General features: G+C 41.5%; 1 protein-coding gene across 6 annotated transcripts in view; it reads right to left on the reverse strand.

Annotated features, from left to right (window-relative positions):
* The window catches only part of KIAA1217 (KIAA1217 ortholog), a 230,281-nt gene that overhangs the window by 11,813 nt on the left and 194,077 nt on the right, over positions 1–24,391 (reverse strand). For all 6 annotated transcript variants that reach the window (XM_036404068.2, XM_036404095.2, XM_036404087.2 and 3 more), the window contains 7 exons: positions 21,318–21,478; positions 14,779–14,954; positions 8,262–8,392; positions 7,876–8,023; positions 5,665–6,163; positions 4,662–4,842; positions 6–160 (listed from right to left, as the gene is read on the reverse strand). In XM_036404068.2, the coding sequence (XP_036259961.1) occupies positions 6–160; positions 4,662–4,842; positions 5,665–6,163; positions 7,876–8,023; positions 8,262–8,392; positions 14,779–14,954; positions 21,318–21,478 (1,451 nt within the window). The remainder of the gene's footprint in view (positions 1–5; positions 161–4,661; positions 4,843–5,664; positions 6,164–7,875; positions 8,024–8,261; positions 8,393–14,778; positions 14,955–21,317; positions 21,479–24,391) is intronic.

Below are 24,391 nucleotides of genomic sequence, written 5' to 3' on the forward strand. Positions count from 1 at the left end.
CAAACCTTGAGGGCAGCAGCCTCTTTTCTGGCTGTGTAGATGACATCTCCTGATCTGGTTGTGGTCAGTCCTGAGCCTGGCAGGTAACTGCGCCGTGGAGGTGGAGGAGGTGGAGACTTGCTCAGCTTCTCATTATCCTGCTCTCCATCAGGAGCCTCTTCTGCAGGTAAACAGAGCAGCACAAAGTAAGCATAGGTCAAGGAGAGGAAAACAGTGTTTGCATACCTGCCTCAACTAGAAAGGAAAAAAATGTCTTAGAAGGTTCTGTTGCTGAATATACGAACAGAATCACATTTGGTATTCAATGTAACTTGAAATGAAAGCAAACTGCTGTACATGCACAGAGAAACAGGATCACTTCCCCCAGAAATTTTCAGCAAAACTCCTGTCCTCTAGGCCACTGTATGTGGGTGCAGCCATTGCTGTACAAGTGGGATAGCAGAGCACAGGTGTGCAGGAGCAGGTAAGGCACAGGCTCTGGGTGCCTCTTACAGACAGGGTCCCCCCGGCCTCCTTTGAGAGCAAGGCCACTGACACAGAGGCAATGAGACACACCAGCCTGGAGGCTTCTCATTGTTCTCAGCAATTCTGAAGCAACCAGCACACCTTTCTGCTCTGCCTGGGAGGAGCTGCTGGCAAGATGCAAGGAGCTGAAGAGTCCTGTCCATCTCACAGTTGGACACCACTAGCTAAGTTCACACAAAGGCTGAGTGAAAATGTAAACAGTACTCTGGAGATGCCACCCTTGCATTTCAGTGAGTCCTCTCATCTCTGAGCAGGGCAGGGGATTACCAGAGGCAACTGCACTTGCTCCTCTTCTTAGGGAGCATTTGTTTTCATTTAACTTGCCATAATTCCAGGAATGTAGAGTTTTGCCTTTGAATTACCATGTAAGAGTCCTATACATGTTTTTCTAAGCCAAGAAGATTCAAATACCAAATGCAAAGGCCAAGCAGAGCCAGCCCTTGCTTTCTGAGGAGAGTCTTCCTAGAGAAGACCAGTTTCAAACTGGCATTGCCCCTGAGGATGCTGCCCCACCAGCTGCCACCTCCTCCTCCTCCCCAGTGTCCCTGGACAGCAGGGACAGAAGCAGCATGACCCAGCTCATTATTTCCAGAAGCAGCATGACCCAGCTCATGACCTGTCCCTGTGTGCTTCTGCTTACAGGCTAAGCATCATAAATATGGCAACAGCCACTGTTTTCACACTGCTGTTTACACTGTTTGTTTCCAAGAGCAAAAGAATGACCTTTCTGCAGCTACTCAGTGTTATATAAACAGCTGGAATAAATATAATCCAAAAAGATAAAACATCCTGCTTTTGGGATTACCCAGCTGTTTAGGTCTAAGTGTTCCCTCTGGGGAAATTATTGCATAACTGTCCACTCCTGGGCCTCTGTCAGGCTCCTCCAGCTAGCCCTGGGGACTGGATGGAGCCCTTGTCTGACCCGGACTCATCTTTGTTTCCTTCTTAGCTCAAATGTTCTTTGAAGCTGCTTAAGCTTAAAGAAATGCCCAGTTGTATTATCTCCCTCCCTGGTTATCTGGCACTCACTTGCCAGGCTGCAAAAAGAGTGAATTTCCAGATGCACTTTACATTAGACCACTTCTTTGGTCAACACACACCACTCAGTTTTTAATTACATCAGATGTACTTCTGCTGTAAAATCAGAGTAATTCTCTAAGATGGTGTTTAGCAGACTATGATGTAGGGCTTTTGCAAATCCCTACTCCTTTTAATGGGCACAACCCATTACCCTCAAACTGGTAGTGACCCTGATTGCAAGAATTCCAAGTTTTTCTCACACTTAATGAGAGCAAGGTTGGATGAGAAACACAGAAGGCACAAAGAAAACATGATTCCTACCATCTCATTCACATCTCTGAGACACTCATCCATCTCCATCCTCAAACTGGAGATAAAAACACAGGCAAGAAATATTGTCACTGAGTGTGGCAGGTGCACTGGTTACTGAAGGCTAATCCCTCTCACATCCCTTAGCTGAAGTCACTAAGGAGAGGCTGTGATGGGGTTTGCACATGTCAGTGCAGTGACACTAGGCTGAACATAAAACTTCAAAGATGGATTTCTATTCTATTTACTAAGCAATTATATTTCCCCAATATAAATGGGAAGGAAAAAAAAAAAACTTCAGAGGAAAAAATTGTAGGGAAGATCTTATTTTGTTTTGTTTTTTTTCCCCCTCTGGCAAATTTAAAGAGGAAGGAGTAAATGAACAAATTTAACTCACAAAGTCTGAGACTGCCCATGAACAAAACCTACACATTATGGAACCTTCTTTGGTGCCAAAGGGCTCAGCACTTCTGTGAACAAAATGGGAGTTGTTTGTCACCAGCTGTTTCACTAAACTGCAGAATTTTTCAACAGGCACAGAGAGATGGGAACTAACTGCTCTCACCACACAGACTTCTACTTGTACGAAAATAAATCCAAAAGGTTTCAAAGTAATAATGCCTGCCTTGAGGCAGACTCTGCCTCAGAGAGTAAGATAAACTCTCCTTAATGGAAGTTACTGATCACTCACCACTTGCAAAAATCAGGGCATTCTCACATATGAAGGCACAAAGAGAGATGAAGGAGACCAATTTCTAATGTACATGATAGGAAAAAATAACATTTTTCATGGAACAGTCTTGATACAATGTCTTAGTCAAGACATTAAAGAAATGTTTACAGAGTCGTGGAAAACTATGTAAAGTGTGTAATTTTAATTTGCTTGTGCTTTGCAGAGACAAAAAGAGAGTTTCTTCACTGGGAGAGGTTCTGTGTGGAGAACGGATGAGACAACACAATCTGGCACCATGATCTTTCTGGGTTCTGCAGTTGAGCCAACAGAGGGCTCTGCTCATTTATGGCCAAGATTTTTAATGTTTAGTATTGGTAGATAGGTGGTCTGTCTTTTCTTAGGCTGCTCAGTTTTCAAGTCTGCAGCAGACTGGAACTGAACTTTTCATCCTGTCATAGAAGAGCTGAGTGGTATGTGAGATATTTAATCAGATATTAAGGAAAAGTTTTGCTGTTCCTGTATTTATGTAACTATTGCAGGACTCATTATGCACAACAGAAGGCAAATGTCTCAATCTCATAAAACTTGTTTTTAAATCTGCTGGCTGCACACTGTGCAAAATTGTACTCAAGAAGTGGATTAGTTAACTATGTGACTTAAAAACTTCTCAGTTACTGTGCTCTGCACTTTTTAAGAAGTCACAGCTCACTGCACCCATATGGTACTTATTTTCACTGACTTCTTCTATTTATGCCACACATTATACAAGCTAATTGTGTTGATAGCCAGTAATCTCACTGAAGGGTGCCAGAATTCTAAAATTATTTTATGAGGTTCAACAGAATTTATTTTAAACATGTATGTTGCAAAACATCCAAGAAGAGAAAACTTGGCAGTGTCAAAGGTACACCCACTACAAAATGCTGGATCTGAAAACACTCCTTCCAATTCTATATGAATTTGTCTACACAACCCATAGGGCATTGTTTTTCAGCTTTTTACCACGTTGGCATGCCAACACCTTGAGTGCAGCATGCAGCTCTGACCTCCACAGCTCCAGAAGGACAAAGTGGGGTTAAGCAATCCAATCTAGCCTCTAGGAGAGGGAGCAGCTGGCCTGCATGGAGGGACCAGAAAGGCTGGAAGCTCACAGTTTGAAGCCTGTGAGGCAGGAGAGCTGCCCACTCCCACTCCAGGAGAGCTCCAGGACATGATAAAGGTTTATCCACTGCCTCCATGATTTTATGAAGGAAATTAAGAGCTGTTGTTTGCCAAATTTGAGGATATTAGAGCTATGGGGAACTCAGTGAAGCCGGTGTGATACCAGTTTAAAAGATATGCAGGAAAGCTCCTTCACAAGATGGGAGCTTGCTGCCACAGCAAGAGGATGCAAATTGTACAAGTATAGAGGAATTGCTGGATAAAAGTTCCAAAATGGATATGAAAAGGAGGAGATTTGGATATTCCCTTTGAAATCCCATGGGGGTGCTGGAATACTACTAGCAGACTGCAGAAGGCAGGTGGGTTCTGTGCTCCCCACACAGTATCTGCAATTGCCTGTCAGAGACTGAGCTGGATGGACTTGAATATGCAGCTGGGTAAGAATTTTACAGCTGATGTGTGTTTGGCTAATGGGATAAATCCAAGGTTTGGCTGAGGCATCTTTTTTGCTCCTTGGATTTTGAATAAATTCAGACATGGATTTGTATGTTAAATTGTGAAAGCAATAGGACTGGAAGGACAGCTCACCATCTTGCTACCTCTAAGTAGCTCTACCTACATCATTCTAGTTCAGTGCTAGTCTAAACCATTCTGTCCAGTAATGGGGACCTTCCATCCTGCCCACTGCCTCATGCAGCTTCAGTGCTTCACTTGCCTTATCTTTATGAGGTTTTTCCACAATGTCTAAACTGGATCTTCCTGCCTGCAATTGCCAGCTTTTACCACTGTTCTATCCACACACAGCAAGTTATTCTTGCTTTTTAAAGCACATTTTTGTGTATTCAGAGATTGTTTTGTCCTTTCTCAAGATCACAGCAATCTATAAACTGAAAAGATTCTAGAAAGTAGGAAAAATAACCTCTCCTTTCCAGATATGCAATTCTTTAGCCCCATTTACTCTAGCAAACCTTACCTGAGACTTCTAGCTTTTCTGCTGCATCTCCTTTAGGCAGGGCTGCTGGCTGGGGAGGCATCTCCAGGTTAGGAATGGATTTCATTATATTGGCCTGGGCCTCTTCCAAGAGCTTTTCAAATTCCTTTCCATTATAGTGATCAAGGTTTTGTCTTTTCTCTTCCCACTTCTTTTCAGCTTTCTAGACAAAACCAGTAAAGCATATATTTATTTTTCTGATTTCCAATGTGATCACTCACTTAAAAATAAATTCAATATGTAAATATTACAGGTAAGTATGGATAGATTCTTTCAATTCTAGTCAGCAACTAAAGGAAATACATGAACAGTAATTGCACACTGTTCTGACTTGTACTAGACTTGTACTTGTTCTGACTGTGCTAGAATTGACACAAACACATGGCAGACTGACAGTGGCCACTGCTCACTAAAGGAACAAAGGCCAAATTTAAATGTGGGTCTCTGCCTTACTATATCACACCAGTGATTAAAGTGCCTGCCTGTAATAAGTTACAGCAGTTCACCTCTGGGTTTTCCTACTGGAAATCATTGCAGCTTCACACTCTTTCACTTTTACTTCTCCATTTTAAGGGATATGGAGATTTAAAGAGTGAACGAAATCCACATATGCAAATATTGCCAGAGAATTATAAGCTATTGGTTGAAAAAAAGGTATTTTAAAATTTCTAAAATAGAATTCTGATTTTTTTCAATAAAGATAATTTTAAAAACAGTTACCTAATTTTGGTTATGTAATTTTTCTGTTGCATTTAAAATCATAGAATAATTTGGGTTGTAAGGAACCTTTACAGGACTACTAGTCCAACCCTTCTGCAAGGAGCAGGAACAAAATCAGAGGGTATCTTCAGAAGTACAGTGTAATTAGGGGTTAAGTACATAAATCTCCAGAATGCATTTGAAAAGTCCCACCTGCAGCCTCAAGAGTGAGACTGGGAGCTCAGACCCAAAGAGAGGACAGCTGGTTGAGTGGAATGCACCATACCTCAATTGATACAGCTCGATTCCTGCTGCTCGCACTGTGAATTTCCTCAATGAACAGGCTCTGCATGGTGCTGCCATTGACAGAGACCTGTGCTGCTGGTGTGGCTGGTGTGGCCTGGGCTCCTGCCGTGGGCTCTGGCGGGGCTGGGCTGGCTGAGGGGTGACCCCCAGCTGTGGGCACAGCTTCACTGTGGGAGCCTGCAGAGGGAGAGCCCTGGGCGTGGGGCACCAGGGCTGCCGAGTGCTGGGACTGGTGGATGACAACGGGCGAGCTCTGCACGTGGTGGACGGTCATCGACGAGAGGGGGATGACTTCCGACTTGACTGATGACACCTGGGACTCGGATGGGATTGCTGGCGGGTTTTGCTGTGCGTGTCCCTGCGTGGGCTTGTGCTCCTCTTGGCTTTTCAGACTGTCAGCTGCAGTGGGCTTTTCCATGGCAGAGTATTGCACGGCTTGGGAGGGATCCACACCCCTCAGCAGTCCTTCTGTAACGTGTCTGCCCAGGCAAACGGAACACAACAGCACATGGTCAGCACACAGGCCAGTCAGGAGCAATATGCAACAATCAACTCATGCAAAGAAAAAGCACCAAAGTCAAACCAATCAAAATAGTGGCTTTTTATTTCCCTGATGCCCTCAGCTGTATGATTTTATGGCTTTCTCTCAAAGTCAGGAGCTCAGAATTTTGAAGAGGCTACTCTAACTCAGATGGTTTTGCCTTCTAAGGTGTTTACAAACCTTCAGGGATGTACTGGCAGTTTCTCACCAAACCAGGAGTTACAGAGGGTTGATTTTAGAGTGAGAATGAAAATCAGTTGATTAAACTGTGTACAATGTATCTAGCTAAACAAGATGCTCCTGGACTAGAAGCACAGAAAAGTGAAGCTACATATAATGAGAGGAAGCAGTCTGGCACATTGTCAAAACAGAGCCTCAAATGAAGGTTCTGCATCACATGATACTTCATAAAGGTCTTTCCTGTCAAGAGTGTGGGGTAGGATGAGCTGAGGACATAAAGAAGCAACTATTTCTGGCAACTAGCTGTGAAATGTCTGAGCTTCTGAGTGTTGCAAGCCATCAAATGCCATGAGTTTTTCCATTATTGAAACAGACTTTATGAGGATTAATATGCAATTTTGCTGCAAAAAATTTGGTAAAACTTTGGTATGCATAGCTTATTGTTCTATTTTTCTTTGCAAGACAAGAAATAACTGCAATAATTTTTAAGAAAATAAACTAATATGAAAGGATATAGACATTTATCTGCATGGAAAAATAAGTGATGGCTCTTAGAAAACCTGTTACATAAACCATTTTATCCATCTGCCAGTACTGCCAAATACATTTCACATGTGATCCAGGATATATAGAAACACTGTGAACACTATATTCCTTAGAATAATGGTAGTGACAACAGGCTCATGACTTACATTTTCCTGCAATTGAACTAAAATGGAGACCACCACCACTGACAGTTTTGAGCAGGAATTAAACCCAATGCCCACTGAGTTAAATAAATCAGAAATCATCTGCTGTTCAGATATTCTGACAAACATGGCTAAACACTGGCACTTAGTGGACATTAATTTTTATCTAGTATTCCAGCCTTCTCTAATGCATCTTCCTTGCAAAGAAGAGAAAAAGAATTTGAAGTGTATTCTTTCAGAAGTTTTGGGATACCTTTATCCACTTACACTATTTTCCTACTTTATTTCTTACTGTTACCTTTTAGGGAATGAACCTTTCAGTGTTAGAGAATGTTTCTATTAACTTAAATTGCTGTAAAGACCTAAAGTTAATTAGCTCAGGTATGAGACTGTTGCCACTCTAAGTTCTCTCATCCAGGCACTTCTCAGATCTGGAAGTGCTGACTTGAGAGGCATCTAGTCTCAGTTGTGAGATCTCAGTGACTGAGGCTGTTGGTCAGAGTGTACTCACTGCACAGAGCACAGGAAAGGCTAATTTAGTCTCTCTTGACAGGGCTCTAGGATTAATCTATAAATACTGCAAGGAAGCTAAATTTCTCAGAATTGTCATGGCCGAGGGGGAGACCACAAACCCAAAAGCTGTTCCAGCCCTGCTTGAGGAAATTCTTTGAGCGAAAAGAAAAGAAAAGAAAAGAAAAGAAAAGAAAAGAAAAGAAAAGAAAAGAAAAGAAAAGAAAAGAAAAGAAAAGAAAAGAAAAGAAAAGAAAAGAAAAGGAATCACCTCCTGAGCATGGTGAGGACATCGGTCATGCTGCGCACCCGTTTGAGCAGGCTGTCCAGCTTGTGGGGCTCCTCCTTCAGGAACCTCACAGCTTCCACCTCAATCCGCAGGATGGCTCGCATTTTGTTCTGCAATGTTGGGAACTCTCCTGCAAGGAAAACAACTGTGAGGCTGAGGAGGGAATTATGAAAGCCCTGGGCAGTAAAAGATGATTGGGTGAATGTCAATCACTGGAATGTCTATCTCTCTCCAGGGGCCATGCAGCAAGCTCCCTAATCCCAGCTTTAAATCTTTTTGAAAGTGAAAGTTAATGCCTCCAGATCAAAGGCAAAACTGTTCTGTGTGGTTAAAGGAAAAGAAACACAAGTAAAAAGGAAAGTACACACCTTTCAGGGTAGCAACAGCTTCTCCCACTTGACGCAAAAGAAAGGCTCCATCTTCAACGTCCTTTAGTGTAACTGTCTTGCTGGAAGCAGCAGAGTCCTTTTTCAGGTCTTCAACAAATGTCTCCAGCTCACTAGCAGAAGAAATAACATGGACAGACAATTTAGGCAGGATTTTCATATTGCAAGCAAATATATGTAAACTAATGGAGTAAACTAAACCAGAAACTTCAACTGTGGCCCCTTTAGATCTGACACCACAGGCTAAACAAATGACAGGATACCAAGAGGGGAGGTGAGAATGCTGGACACTCAGAGCACAGGAAGAGGCTTGCAGCTATCCCAGGTCACTGATTTCTGGGACAGGCTGCAATGTGCAGAGCATCGTGGCCTCAGGGCAGCTGTGCTACCAAGGGCAGGTGGGCTGGTGAAACACAGAACAGCCAGTAGCTCAAAGGGGACAGACACTGATAGACACTACATCCAGTACTGGTTTGCACCTTGTGTTTTCTCTTTGTTGATGACATACAGAGGAATGCCCAACAGTTAAGAAACAACCCAAAACCTGGCACCAAAAGCCTCTTGATACAACCTTGTTTATCTGTCAGGTACTGCTAGACAGGACACAGGATCCTGTTTCTATGAACAGCCAGACTGAAACAGGAAGTGTGCATTGTTGTGCAGCTCTTGCTCAGCACTTGGATTTAAAAGTGAATCACTTTGGATGGTTTTTCCAACCACTGCCATTCTGTGCTCACTCGAGCTCCATCTGGTGCTTCCTTCTCACCTTTCCCAATATTTTTTCCAGTCTTCTTATACTTCACATAAAATTTTGCAATACTTGAGACACATAAACTCTGTTTTTGTTTGGGAAGGAGCCACTTCCTTCCATTTGAACTCGAGACAACATTGCTGTGGCTGCAGTTTTCCACAGCTACATAAAATTTTGTCAAAAACCCCCAACCCTGAGATGCTTTATGGGCAACTACACAAATACCCATGTAGCCACCTTAAAAAGATCATCTCTTGAGTATCTAGGAGAAATTCACTTCTATTAAGATACCAAATTTACTCACAGGAATATTCTAGGAAGCATTTTAATTGCAGATAGAAAAAATTGCAATGGAAACTCTGAACTGACCACTTATTTGAACCTAGTCTTGGGCATCATTTCTTGCATCCATCAGGGATCAGTTTTGCAATTGCTGTAAGAGAATCAAGGTACAAGAGAATTGGCAGGAAGGGGATGGGAGAAGCCTGCTCTCTGCACCATCTGCAAGTCTTGCATTTCCACATATTTCCTTTCCACTGCCTTGCAAAGCCAGTCATTCCCCAGACCCATCTCAGCAGGGGAGAAAAATAGGTGGCCAGTAATGGGATAAAAAAAAAGAAAATTCCTTACAGCACTACTGTACATGTAGGTCACTTTAAATCACAAGTACAGTCCCACAAAACAGTCCATGGCAACACAACAAACAATATTTCTCATACACAGAGAACAGAAACAGGATCAGCATCTGAACATTAAGCATGCTCAGCAAAGAGTTCATTTCAATTCAAACCTAAGAACTTTAGAAACTAAAAATTCCTTTGAATCGAGAATCATAAGCTGTGTCTGAAAAGATCACAAACAAGTGGAGGCAAATGATCCTGTTCCCACTTTAGGACCACTTCTCCCAATACCTCTGCCTTCAGAAAGCTGGGGGAGTCCCAGTTCCTCCCAGCACAAGCAGGCTTGCAGGAAACAATCCATTGCACCACACGATGGCAGCAAGGGAACGCTTCTAAGGGTGTTCTTCCAGGGGCAGAGGCTGCTAAAATGCAGGTATCTGCTGTCTCTGCCTTTGCAATAAAGGGCACAGACACACTCTAGCAGGAACTGGAGGAAGAATGCGGCCTGCTGTCACTGTCACTGAGGCAAGGGCTCCTGATCTGTAGGACAGTGCTCGGCAGCCATGCATCCTCCCTAGCCCTTGTGCCCTGGTATTGGCACTGAGGCTGGGCAGTCCTGCTTTGGGAATCATGGGGTATCCCTCCTCCCTTCTGCAGATCAGCACTGCAAAAGCAGCTTCTCAAATATTTGCATCTAGCAGGCAATAAAACAGATAAAGAAAGATGCTTAAATTTGTTCATGCATGGAAAGAAGAGAAAGGAAAACAAAGAACAATATTACAATGTTTGAAGGACTTTGAGGTAGCTGACAGTGGCCCACTTTCCCCTTTGTTCTTTGAGCAGAAATGGAAGGGTCATCACAAACCCCTTTGATTCCATATACTGTCAAACAAGACAAGTGATCCTGAAATTACCCAGGGGATACCACATTGCACTGCTTCATGTTGCTAACTGCAAGGGAAAATAAACCTTATCCCTTAGGACCCAAAGACTGAAACAGATTTGGTGGTCTCTAGAATTTCTCTTCCCTCACTGGGGGAAACAATGCTTTACAGGTTGGCCTGAGCAAATTAGCAAGACATGCACATTAATGCAGTTTCAGAAGGCTGATATAAGATAAACAATTTTTCTGCATCTATATTCTACATGGGGAAGCCAAGGCAACCCTTGTGCTGAGATCTTTCTTTAGGCAAAAAAAGCTTCAAGAGGATCTGCCTCAGACTGCACTATCAGTAGAACAGGCTACAAAACAACTGACGAAATGAGTGGTAACAAATCACCCAGACCAGATTGTATTTACCCAGGAGCTCTATAGCAACCTGAGGTTGAAACAGCTGAACCATTAATGATAAGCATCTAACTTCTTGACTAAAATTGCTTTGGAACCAGATTAGTGGAAAGTGTCATAAATGATACAAATAAAAATTTTTAATGGTATGGGGATATTCTGGGAACTGTATTCTGGTGAGACTGACACTTAGACAGGTGTGATGGATAGGTTTCAAAATACAGAATAAACAACAAAGAATCAATGAACAATGGATAAATTTGCTGTGTTAGGTAGGAATTAACATGGTTTGTGTAAAATGAAGGTAAGTCTCACAAATCCATAAACAATAGAAGTTTGGGGACAAAGTATACTGCAAAAGGCTTTCAGCAAGGTGTTTGAGGAAAAGCTTTCAAGAATGCAAAGTTGCCATGGGACAAGAGGAAATTCTTGGATAAAGCACTGAAGTAAAGATAAAGGATCAATGAACAGCTAACTCAATGAATGTACTTTGCTGGTGGGTTCCACAGGGATCACTGCTAGGGTTGGTGGTTTTCAACATACTATAAATAATTTAGAAAAAAAAGGATGAATAATTTAACAAAAAAAATCTCAAAAGGCTACTATATTATTCAGGGAAATGCAAATGAAAGGTGGCTGCACAGGACTGCAGATGGGCCATGTGGTACTAACTGACCAAAAAACACCAAAGGTCAAATTAACTCCTAATACCTGTGAAGTGTGCTCATGAGAAGAGGAGAAATAAAACCAAAATCAACCGCACCTAAAACCAATAACCTCCCAAAACCCAAAGGTTTTATATACAGCGATGACCTTAGAACTGATGATCATCCACCATGAGATGTTGGATATTTAGTGCAAAGCTCCTGTGGCACATGAGGACAGGGAAATCACACCATGCACGAGGTCATGGTGTGCCTCCATCAGCAAAGCTGCTGCAGGGCTCTCCTGCCTCCCATCCCCATCCCACAGCTGTGCACCAGAGCTAGAAAGGGCAAAGAGAAAGGCAACAGGATGATAAAATGTAGAGAAAGGCTTCTAGAAGAAGGTTAGCTAAACAGACTGAGACTTCTCAGGCTGGAAAGGCAATAGTGAGAGAAAAGGGAGAGGAAAGGGAGTATCTATAACATAATTACTAACACAGCAAGGGTGAATATTGTGCTGTCCATTATTTGAGAGTCTGGGGATTGACTGACAGATGAACGATTCAGAAACAAACAAAAGAGATTCTTCTGATATACTTTCCCAAGTATCTGCTACTAGAAGCTCTCCCAGATTGCCAAGTGAAGTTTTGCTTTCATGGAACATGGTAATATTATTATTTTTAAAAATCTGATACTTTTCTTAACAAAGTATAAATTGTAAGCTACTATGGATTGTATCCAATTGAACAGATTTGCTATAATTTAAATACTGGCTTTATAATTCCATCCTATTAAAGTGCTTAAAATGTACAATATTGAGTGGCCACACCTCTAACATGCTTGTTATGACATAAATACTTCGTTACTCAATGTATCATAACATCATCATTTGTCCTTGGTCTGGTAAATCTTAAATCTAGTATCTACAAGTGCTATATATAACATCTCTAATGCTGAGTCAAAAGATTAGATTGAAAAAAACCTACAAATTTAATTCTGAGTGTGTATTTTACTGTCACAAGTGTACATAAACACTGTGTTTAACAGGTTTCCTTAGATACTCTCTGAACTGTAACCCTGCTACAGTTGTGACACACACATGGGCACACTTCTGTAGGCACCATTATGAATCTGTTGAGCAAGCTTTCTGCTCAGAAATGAATGCTTGCTTTTTCTGCTCAGAAACAGAATGCTTGCTTTGAAATGCACACCAACATTTCTGTTGTTTACACCATGAAACTGCCAATATGTTTATTTCCTTATTTCACAGAATCACAGAATGGGTAAGGTTGGAAGGCACCACAGTGAGTCACCTGGTCCAACCTCCCTGCTCAAGCAATAATCTTCAGTTGCAGAAGGAAGGACTTTTTAAGCTAAGATTTACCACCTAAGAGTAGTAAATACACTTTTGTGAGTATTGCAGTAATCCTTAGGCTCCAGTGTCTCACATGAAGACAGTCTACTGATTTAGTCTTATGATTTAGGAAATATCAAGAGGGTGACAGTTGAAATCCTAAAAAATGGCAATTTTTGTGCCCTGTTGCTTTGCATTTGTTTGTATATCTGCAGTGGGATCAGTTTAGTTGTAAATGCCCATAAAGAATATTAACATTTTTCTCAGTAATGTCAGTGACATTTGATGTGTAATTTTGTGCTGTATGCTCTTACTATGAATAGCCATCAGCTGCTGAAATTATTGTTGTCAGACGTGCTTTTCTTTCAGGTCTGACCCTACAAATGAGCAAATACATGACAAAGGAATCTCATTGGACACAACTGATTAAAAATAAATGTTTGTTTCTAGCATATCTCTAAAAGAGGTGAAGTAACATTTGAATGATTTAAGACATTTTCCTGTAACTTTAACAAATGAAGTAGCACAGAAGAAGCAGAAACTCTGGAAACAGGAAAACCTCCAAAAGCTGGTAAAAGAGAACCATATTGCAATCCAAGTGCTATCCTTAATGAACAGCTGTAACAGTGAATGCCACTGGCACTTGACCTCACTCTGTATCCGTTTTATGAGGCAATGCCATAAACAGCCATCACACAAATTGCTCTTTCCATAGAGAACAGACAACCTAGGACTTGGCAACGAGGTACACAGGAGTGAAGTAAGGAACAGGAAGGTCATTACTTAAGGCTACAAACCAGCTGAGAGGATTAATTACACCAGCATGGACCATTACTGCACATTCAACCCTTCTTCACAGGACTCGCCCTTAGTAACACCAACCTTCTCTTTACAAATGCACCTTTTTATTACAAAAAGTATTAATGTGACAACTTACTGATCAACAGGAAGGATTTACTCTCTTCAGCTGTCAGGAACTGTACTCTATGGCTCTTCAGTCATAATTTCCTGACAAGCTGACTAGAAATTTTTTCCTTATTATGGAGCAATTCTTCAGGTGTGAAATAAATGCGGCAATGACAAATAATTAGTTAAATAACATCTTACAAATCTGAGTGTTAGAATTAGCTAAACTGTTTATTAATTTCAGCTTTATCTTGTCTCCTGCTGACTCTGAACTAAACCAAATGACTTGATCCCACCAGTCTTGGTGGGCCAAAGTTCTGGGGAAAAAACCCAGAATATTCTGAAAGGACTTTACATAACAACAAAACAAGGTACACAGTTAAGCAGATGGAAACCTCAGTGAGTGCATTTTAGACAAGGACTGGCATTGCTGACTGTAATTAAAAACTTCACTCCTCTTTTTGAGCTTCCCCTACCTCTCCCATGCAGTAGCCAAAGCACTTACTATTGAAATCTGATTTTTGTACTTTAAGCTAAACTCATTACCTTTGAATCCCTTTGCTCTTCAGGAAATTCCTCCCTCCTTCCCTAAAGCATAATACATAAGGCTGAATGGGAGAACTAAGGTAGAGGGAGGCTTTCAGAATACAGGGGTGGGCACAGTCCTTACAGCCATCCCTCCCTTTACAGGGGACTTCTGAAGAGGTTGAAACTCTTGGTACTGCTGGGATTTACCCAGTGGGCTGTGATCCCAGTCAGGATCAATGAGCTGAACAACACAGACACAGTTTTACAGCCAATGTGATACACAGCAAGGACACATAACTAAAACACCATATACAAATGCAGCTTACCTGAAAGCAATGGTAAAAGTTTCAACTTTATGGAAGAAAAAGACAGGCAAAAGCAATAAATTTGAAGAGGTTCTCAACCCACCATAGCTTCTTTACAATCTTTTCCTCCTCGCTGAGGTATTTCTGCCTCTCTTGTTCCACCAGGTTGCGCTGTCGCTGCACAGGATCTTCAAGCCTCTTCACTGTTTCGATCACTTTGCCATTGATTTCTAGCTCTGCTTTCTTCACCATTGCCCTCAGCATCTCCTGGTTCTGCAGCTGTTGCACAAAAGAAATCAACTTCAATTTTTCCTGCTTGACTGACATTCCTGGCAACAGAATACATTGCAGAGCTCAGGAGGTTGGGATAAACACCATCCTACAGTGAGTGAGTGTTTTTACCTTCTCCTTTCCTTCTTTAGCTGTACCTATAAACATTACTCCATGTGTATATATATAACTTCCCATTTCAAACTGATAAACAAAAGATGTTGGGATCAGTATATCACCTTCAATGCATAACTTCTGCAAGGATTGTGGCCCCTTTATTCTGCTTGGTTCAATATGAATCAAGAATTAATTGCACCTCATGAGAATGCTGGATGCTTGACTTCCACTTTCCATCTATCTCACAAGCTTATGCATCCCACAGCCCATACGTGCCTGGTGGATAATCCCACACATTAATATCATGGCTGGAATGCACTGCTGCTTTCAGAATGGAGGTTTTCAGTCTCTCAAGTGGCAGAGGAAGGACTGTAACATGTGGTGCAATTTGGTACAGGCACACAGCTCATCTGCAATACATAAAACCTCCTTTACCCACCAGAAAAACCCCCCTTTATAATATGGCTATTTTCTGAGAACCTCAAGTAACACCTTCTTTCTTGTCTTAGCCTGATGTTAAGTAACTCAAGCATTCATTGTCTTGCTGACAGTAAGCTCACAGAGCAAAACAGAGGTAAGAAGGCAAACTAGGCTGCACTCTTCTGTGGGTAGCCCTGGAGGAACTATGAGCCATGCTCACAAACCAAACCTGTTCAAGTCTGTTACGCAAATCACAAGATTCAAAGTGATAAGCAGGACTCCACCTAGTCACAGCTTTAGGATACAGGCAATATGAACACAACTCTGTTAGCCCAGGAGCCATTTCATATTGTAAGATTTTAAAAAACACCTGTGTTAATTGTGAACAAAGTTTCCATTTTAAAACTAGCACTTGAACTGTCAGCTGTCTTCTAAACATCCAGGCTTAACAGGCAAATCACATTTAACGCACAAAATAAACCCATGACCCAACAGGAAGAATCACAAAAATAGGATATCTATAACACAGTATAACGTAGTAAGCATTCTTTAAAATCTATTTGAGAAAATTCATGAGAATAAAAAAGTGCCTTTGCTGAGACAATTCTTTCCAACCAATATGGGCACGAGAGAAACAAACTCAGTTCCTCACTGATGACTCTTCAGTCCCTGGGCCTGACTCTCTTACTCTCTTCTCCAGCTACACAACTGTGATGAGAGGGAGGGTAACACCTCACTGCGGGGATGTGTGTGTATGTGTGTGTGTGAAATCTGAGCTGTTACAAGCAGGAGGAGTTAGCTCAAAATTCAGCTGAAGAGACGTGTCAGCAATTACTGAAAAAATGAAGCTGAAAAACATTTCAACAGCACAGAAATATATAAATAACATCTAGATTATTTTGAAGACAGTACGTATTTTGTATGTGTATTTTCCCCATGATGGGATTAATGTTTGGATTTGATAAATTAAAATCTCTTACTGCAAGGCCAGCACAACTATCTGAGATACACACCTCTTTTATTGTGTCATATTTTCAAGTAGGAAAACCTAAATGAATGAATAAATGGGTGAATGAGCATGTAACACTTCAGTCACACAATTTATTCCCGGCTCTTTAAAAAGTGGGGAAATGTGATACATGGAAGTGAGTTAGGATCTGTGAAACAACTGATCCGAGGTCAGTGAGAAGGTCAGTAATAAAGTTAGACTTAAGTCTCAGGTGTCCAGAATTTAAGACTTTGATGTTCCTCAGCTGGTAAAAGGGACTTCCACTAATAGCAAAACTGAGTATGTGTGAGTGTGTGAGGTTGTGAAATGGCAGGCACATGGTTTTTCCTATTATGGGGGTATGTAGAGGAGCTATATTTATTGTGGTGATGTGTACAGCTAAGGTGTTTGTCACCTCCATTTATTAAGTGCTTGAACAATACCAGGAAGTTTCAGTCATAAAAGTTCATCTATTTCTGGTAATGAGGACAGGGAATAAAAATGTAACACAATAAGATTTCAAAAAATCTTGTATGTTGAGGACTCCCAAACCTCAGAGTTTGGAGTGAGCTCTTTAATTTTGGAACATGACTCAATCTTGGTATCAAAGAAATGTTTTTACTATTTCTATGAAAATTCGTGCAATAATTGGCTAGTTATAAAAAACCTGAGTTTGTTCACGCCTGGGGAACAGGGTCAAAAGATGAGAAGGGAGAAGTACATATGGGTTCAGAGAGACAAAAGAAAGAACTGTGGGAGGGGAGCAATTGTGTCAATCAGCAGCCAAAGGATGAGGCAGGGAGAGCAGGAGCAAGAAGGAGAAGGTGGTCTCTGCCCATCCCATTTACCCCTGTGCTCTGGAACTGAACTTCATTCTTACCTTTCTTCTGCCAGCAGAATCAGATGTGAGACTCTCTGGCTAAGTGTACACCCCACTTGCCCCTCTGACCACCTCTGCTCCACCATCTCAATGAAAAGATGTTTTATGGATCTGCCACAGTTATTCTCGTTCCACAAAACAGAACCTTTGTACTATAAGCTTGCTTGAAAATAAGCCAAATAAACAATCTTAAACATTCATTCTTGAAGAGTCTTTCTTGAAGCAGTACTGAAGTTCTAAAGGCACGTACTAAAAGTAAGGAAAACCAATGCAGGCTTTCCTGTCACCAACAAATGGCAATTTCTTGCTAATTTGAGTTACCTCACCTTTTAACTGCAAGCAGCATTCATACAGAAACAAATTTAGCATACTTTTTTTGAATTCTAGCATCTCTCATACATTCTTTACCCTTGGTTCTCACTTTCAGCCTCACCAATTTCTCCAGATACCTTCCTTGCCCCTCTTCTTCATCTTGTGCTTCAGCCATTATTTGTTACTGTTCTCACACAACTACCCCAGCTCTGCCTCTGGTACCCACTCCAAGAACAATCTGGTAACCAGTTCAGTTCACTTTGAACCAATTATTATCTATGAGACAGGTAACTAGAAAACCAAGTATTAGTTCACAACCCTGCTCCTCATTAGGAGACAAGCATGACCTGCCCAGTGGGATCTCCCACCTCCCCATGAACTCCAGGGCACAGCCACAAACAGGAGCTGGCTGCCTGCAGCTCAGCACCTCTGCAGAATCTAAGTATCTAGCTCCTGAAGTTTGTTACCATACATTGATTAAAGGTAGCAGCTCCAGTTCTATAATGCAGCTCAAATATATATTAATTTCTAATTCACAGTTACACTTGTGAAACTGAGTATCATACCATTTATGACAGTGTTATTACATTTTCTGTCCTTTCTGCAGCACTCACTTCCCTGCAGACAGTGCGCTGAGTGAAGGAAAAGCATGGGTGCACACATGTTCCTAATAGGGAACCTTAATCATATCTAACTGTGTTCCCTTAAAGTGAGTTCAGTTAAAGGAAAGAAGGAGTAGACAAAAAAATCCGGTGCATATATAAGATAATGATATAAACCATGTACATACACTCCAAGACTTGGTTCAAACCTGATACTAAGAGCTCTCAATACCTGGGAGCACAGAATGAACAACCCCACTAAGTCATCGTGGGCTCAATTCTTACCAGTGACAAATCCATTCAGGACAGAGGCTGGGTTCCAGCCCATCTCTGGAATTGAGGAAAACTCCAGAGCACCAGGACCTAGTCTGTCCTGAATGTCTCTGAAAATCAGAGCACTTAGAACATGCAAGTGTAGTAGCAAGAAGTGTATACAGCCTCTAGCAACAGCCAGGAGGTAAATGTCTGTGTGCCAAGAATCTCTGTTCAAAATCCAACCACATCTTAACTTTTTGGTGGCATCTTACATTATATGTTTATCTGGTGTATGAATCAATACATCTGGATCCATTGCTGCTGGATATGGTTTAAAAAGAAGATTTTGCCAGCACAAACAAAGGATACACAAATTAATGGGTCTTTTCTATCATGCATTTCTCTGGTTCTATTAAGAAAATTAGTATGAACTTACAGTGGTAACATCAATTGAAAATTAAACAATAGACATTATTAAGCACAGTTTTATGTCCTGTTCCTGTTTCTTATTTATCCTGCCAAATTTTGTGCCTGTATTTTTCTGAGGTGTTTCTTCTAGTCTATCACTGTATAAAAAATTCACACAAACAGGAACAAACTGACTGCCAGACCAGGAGAAACAGTGAAATTGAAAAATAGGAAGCACTGTCAAACATGAAATGAAAACAATCTGGGAAACCAGAAAAAATACTTTTTCCCTTCTACTTACAATTATTTTTGAAAAAACGTAGCACAAAGTATATAATTTAAAATGTGATATTGCAACACTCTTCAGTTTAAAACACTGCCTGTTTCACTTGCTGCCCTACAAACGGTGAGCTTTTTTCAAAATAGCTCAGGAATGCCATGACAGAAACTCTCATCAATGGAATTTATGTGTAACATACCAAAGTTTCCCTTGAGCTACAGGTTCTTCCAACTGACTATCAAAATTTCTCAACTTTCCACTAGCTCAATGCACCAAGTTTGCTATAATTTCTGAATTAAGGGAAGCCAGCCAGAGTTAATGAGCACACTCGGGATATGTCCTTTTTCCCTTCTCAAGACCTCCTTGGCAGCATTGATTTGTGTAGATGGTAGAAATTCCTTCACTTCTGTGTGCCACAATGTTATGTCTGATCACAAGCAAGGCTTCTGCCCTGGGCAGGGCCATGGAGACAAAGCTCAGCCTGGGAAATGCCATCTCCTTGGTGGGCAGCCCTGTGGGAAGGATGAGCTCCCTGCCTCCAAGCAGCCCTGCAGCCTCCAGCCACGTTCTGAGGCCACATGCCGAGCACAGCTGGGGACCAGACCCAAGGCATTTGCCAAGAGCTGCATTTGGAACACGGTGTGGAGGAGGACAGAGGGGCTGCAGTGGTTTGCAGCACGAATGTGGAAAAATATGCACTTATACATAATGTGCCAGGGCAGAGATCACATGCCAGTGTCTTCCAATGAGATGAGGAACACGATGGCTGGCACGTAGGCAGCACTGCTGAGAATAGCTTTTGAAAGGGACATTTGCTATTGGGGCATACTGATCCTAAACTGAAAGTTTAAATACAAGGGAGCTGTACCACAGGCAGAGGTCACCTGATACAACTCTTTTCTCCAAACATCTTCCGCCATCTCTGCCTTTCCAGCAAACAGAGCACAGGACATTGTCACAGGACCTTCAGTTGGACACATTTTCCTACACTGATGTTTACCTCACCCTTCTGCTCCTTTGCTTGATGACTGGTTCATAATTTAATTTCCTTTAGATAAGGAGGAGAAGGTAAAACATGCTCTGAATTCTGATTTGCATTATCATTATTTTGTTCTAAAATTTATCAGCAAATCATACGTGATTGACATGGTACCATCACCCTGGTTATAAAACCAGCAGCTGCAGCCCTACAATAGCTAACACATGATGTCACTTTCTGGGTAAGGAGGACTGGCAGAGTATTGAAGCTTCCCCCACTGTCCACTTTGTCTTACAAGAAAGTGCTCTGCCTTCTTTTCCATCTTCTGAGACAATACACAGTGCTCTTCAGTTTCCAATTAAGTAAAAGGCTGAAGACCTGTACAGCTGCATATGCTTATTTTTACAGTGTCTGAGATGAACAGCATATATTTATATTTGCAGCATGACTGTATGTGCCAACATACTATTTTTATTAACTGTTCATTGGTTGTATTCTTTCTTGCAGGTTTTGAGGTGTTGACATGTATTGGGAAGGTATTGTTGAAACCTGAGTGTAAGTGGGACACAACAAACCTTTGCAGCAACATTTGAAATACCTTTTTTTTCTTACTGTTCAAGTTGGCTGTTTTTCTGGATTCTGTAAATACAGGACTCAAACTAAGATGGCTTAATGCATATCTACTGATCCTCAGCTGCATTTGGGTTTCCTGACATCAAAGTTGTTTATTCAGGGACTTAAGATCTGTCTCAACTGTAAACAGTATGGAGCAGGAACATGGTTCTTCTGACATGTTTATACAGCACATAGCATAGCAGGATCCAAACTGTAATCACAGACATGATATTATTGTAATATAAATAGTGCTTTCATGTATAGAGTCATCCAACGAAGCTAGAAATTATTTTTTTTTCTCAATATCTGAGCAACAGTAGTTTAACTGAGCTAATTCTCACACCTCAAGGACGATGCAAGCTTTTGTGTCTGTAGTACCTGGGTATGCCCTTCACTAGAGCTCTGCTACTGAGACTGTACAAAAGGTAAAGGGAGAAAATGAGAGAGAGGGAAGGAGGAAAAAAGGCATTTGCTGCCAAGCCATCTTTTTTCCCAGCACTGTCCAGGTAATCATACCTGTAGCTGCTTCATCTGGTGCAGCTGCAGCCGCAGATCGGACACGCTGCGTTTCATCCCGTGCAGGCTGAGCTGCATTGCTGGGGCTCCAGAGGGGTGATGGGTGACAGCTGACTCCACAGCTCCCAGGGCATTCTTCCCCCCAGAGATGGTGGCAGCACCTGCAATAAGCAGCAGCACAGGTTGAGTTCACAGCAGAGAAGGTGCAAACCTGATCCCTCCTCTGCCCACTGAATCCACAGGTATTTCACACAGGTGGATGAGAACAGCAAATGATGGATGCCAACACTCAGCATTAACAGGGACTGGCCCTCCTCACCCAACTGATATATAGTTTTTTTAAGCCAAGCCTCATAAGCTCTTAGACATTTTTACTACACCTAAAATAGCTCAGCTACTTAAAAAAGCATAAAATTAGTAAAATAGCTTTTGTAGTAATGTTAAAAACAAAACAAAACAAAAAAAATGCAAAATAACAAAACTCTTTACAAAAAAACCAAGACAAGTGCAAAATGTTCTTGGTCCTAGTAAAACACCTGACAAGAGCAATTAGTTTTTTTGTTCTCTTCTTTTTTCTAGTAAATTGCTTAAGCAATACTTTTTTGCTCTTGTCCAATTGCTATCCTTCAGTTTAAAATAAGGTCCCTCAAATCCTATAAAGTGTCTTTTTACCTAATTAAAAAAAAAAAAACTTCTAAGTTTTCTTCATTTTAAAAAAAAACCAAAAAAGAAGTTTTGTCACTCCATGAACAAAAAGCACATTCCTATACAATATATTTTGAGGGAAGCCTGCACAGCATCAGAGTGTATCTGTGCTGGAACCTCAGTTCAACCAGAGCACTGCATTACTCCAGGACTGCTTTCTACCACATGCAGTGGAGAGGGGATAATAAGTTATAACTGCAGATGACATAAAACAGCAACAAATCAAATTGGTTCTAAAAGTAACTTTGGGAGTGTCTTCCCAGGAGATGTCTGAGACCAAGTTGATGCAAATTCATTCACAGGACTCCTGAACTACGTATTTGTTGATTAATCATCACAGGAGATGGATTCAGTCAAGCTGCCAAATATGGGGAAAAGATTTCTATAGAAAATCTTGCTTCACTGCTTAAAGGACAACTGCATTATTTCTAGCAGGTACCTCCAGCAGCAACCCTGTAAAACCAGAGGAATTAAATGATGGTGTGCCAGAGGCTCTCCAGCCATGTTGCGTCCACCCACTCCCTTTTAGTGTGTCAGAAAGGAATACAGCATAACACAAGGAAATGAGCCGAGCCACACTCTGAAAATAATTATTGTTGTCCTCACAAAACTTTCTTTGTTAAAGAATGCTGTTCTTCTGCACAGGAACAATGCCAAGCTTGTTCTTTTCAGTCTCAAGTACCTGGGAAGAAGCTCTCTTTAGACAGAACAAGCAAATTCCAGCTCATCAGGTACTAGAAATGTCAGCTCCTTCTCACAATTTGCACTTACACACCCATATTCTTCAAATTTTTCTCCTAATGTGTCCCTCCCCCCCCCCCACTCCCCCAGCAGACAAATGACAGATCATCAGTACAACAAACTTCATTTTTTAAGTCCAGTACTTTGTAGTCCTGCAAACTCTTCCCATCACACTGCAAATCCACCTTATTCCTTGATCCCAAATGGCACAGATGGCTGCTGCTCCCTGAACTACAGCATTAACTGGCCCTCACTGCAAGAAAGACATTGAGAGGTGGACCATGTTCAGAGAAGGGCAACAAAACTGGTGAAGGGTCTGGAGCACAAGTCTGATGAGTAACAGCTGAGGGAGCTGGGGGTGTTCAGTCTGGAAAAAAGGAGTCTCAAGGTCCTTATTGCTCTCTACAACTGCCTGAAAGGGAGTTGGAAGGAGGTGGGAGTTGGTCACTTCTCCCAGGTAACAAAAAATAGAACAAAAATAAATGGCCTAAAGTTACAGCCAGGGAGATTTAATATTAGGAAAAATTTCTTCACCAAAAGGGTCATCAAGCATTGGAAGAGGTTGCACAGGGAAGTGGTTGAGTCACCATCCCTGAAGGTATTTAAAAGATGTGTAGATGTGGTGCTTAGGGACCTGGCCTGGTGGTGGACTTGGCAGTGTTAGGTTAATGGCTCGACTGGATGATCTAGAAGGTCTTTTCCAACCTAAATAATTCCGTTATTCTATTCTATGATTAGGTCATTCCCTACTTCAATTTCATCCTTCTCTATGATGAAAGAAAGAAATCTGAAGAAACAAAAAATAGCTCATCAATGGATTTACACAGGGATTTTGGTCATCATCTGTTCCCACAAGCACACATTCTATCAAGTTCAATGAAATCAAACAAAAACCAGTGTTGTGAGCTTTGCCTGCTGAAGGCAAATTTTCAGTGCACTAAAGAGCATGACACATCTTCTGACTGGAATGAGTACAACTCCCAGAGTGGGAAGTTCTCTCCCCATGCTCTCATCCCTCATAGTGTTTTGTACTATTCCTCCAAATGTGCCTGAGTACAGCTCAGCATAACAACACAGTTATTCCTTTTCCAATAGGTATGGATACCTCAAATACAACCTTTGCAAAATTCATCTGGGGGAAGCATTCTTAAAGATTGGAAATCACACCAGCCTATTTTTTTAAGGTTTTTAAGAATCATGTTTGTTACTTTTCCTTCATTTGCAATTCTGCTCAATAAAAGCAGAGGCACCTCTGGCTGGATCCATGCTACATACAGTGTGCCATGCTATGAGCTTCTGGAGACATGCTCAGACAAAAAGCTCTTCTAGCTTGGTGCATGCTGTTGTAATGCTATACCATCCCTGAACCTGCTCCAGCTAGATCTGCTTGGTGCTTCAACAGCAGCACTCGTCATTACACTGCTGAGCAAGCTGCTGCACATTTTTGCTATACTCCAGTATGATTCAATGGTCTCTTGACTTTCCCAGAGCTCCTTAACAGAAAGCAACACTCAAGAAATAAACAGTCCTTGTTCACTGCCATTATGTACCCACTCCATGCTTCAGTCTAATGTATGCTCATACTTATCTGTCTACATGTACACTGCAGTTTCTCCTACAGTCAAGCA

The sequence above is a fragment of the Molothrus ater genome, chromosome 1 (genome assembly GCF_012460135.2).
Source record: "Molothrus ater isolate BHLD 08-10-18 breed brown headed cowbird chromosome 1, BPBGC_Mater_1.1, whole genome shotgun sequence".
NCBI classification, from domain to species: Eukaryota; Metazoa; Chordata; class Aves; order Passeriformes; family Icteridae; genus Molothrus; species Molothrus ater.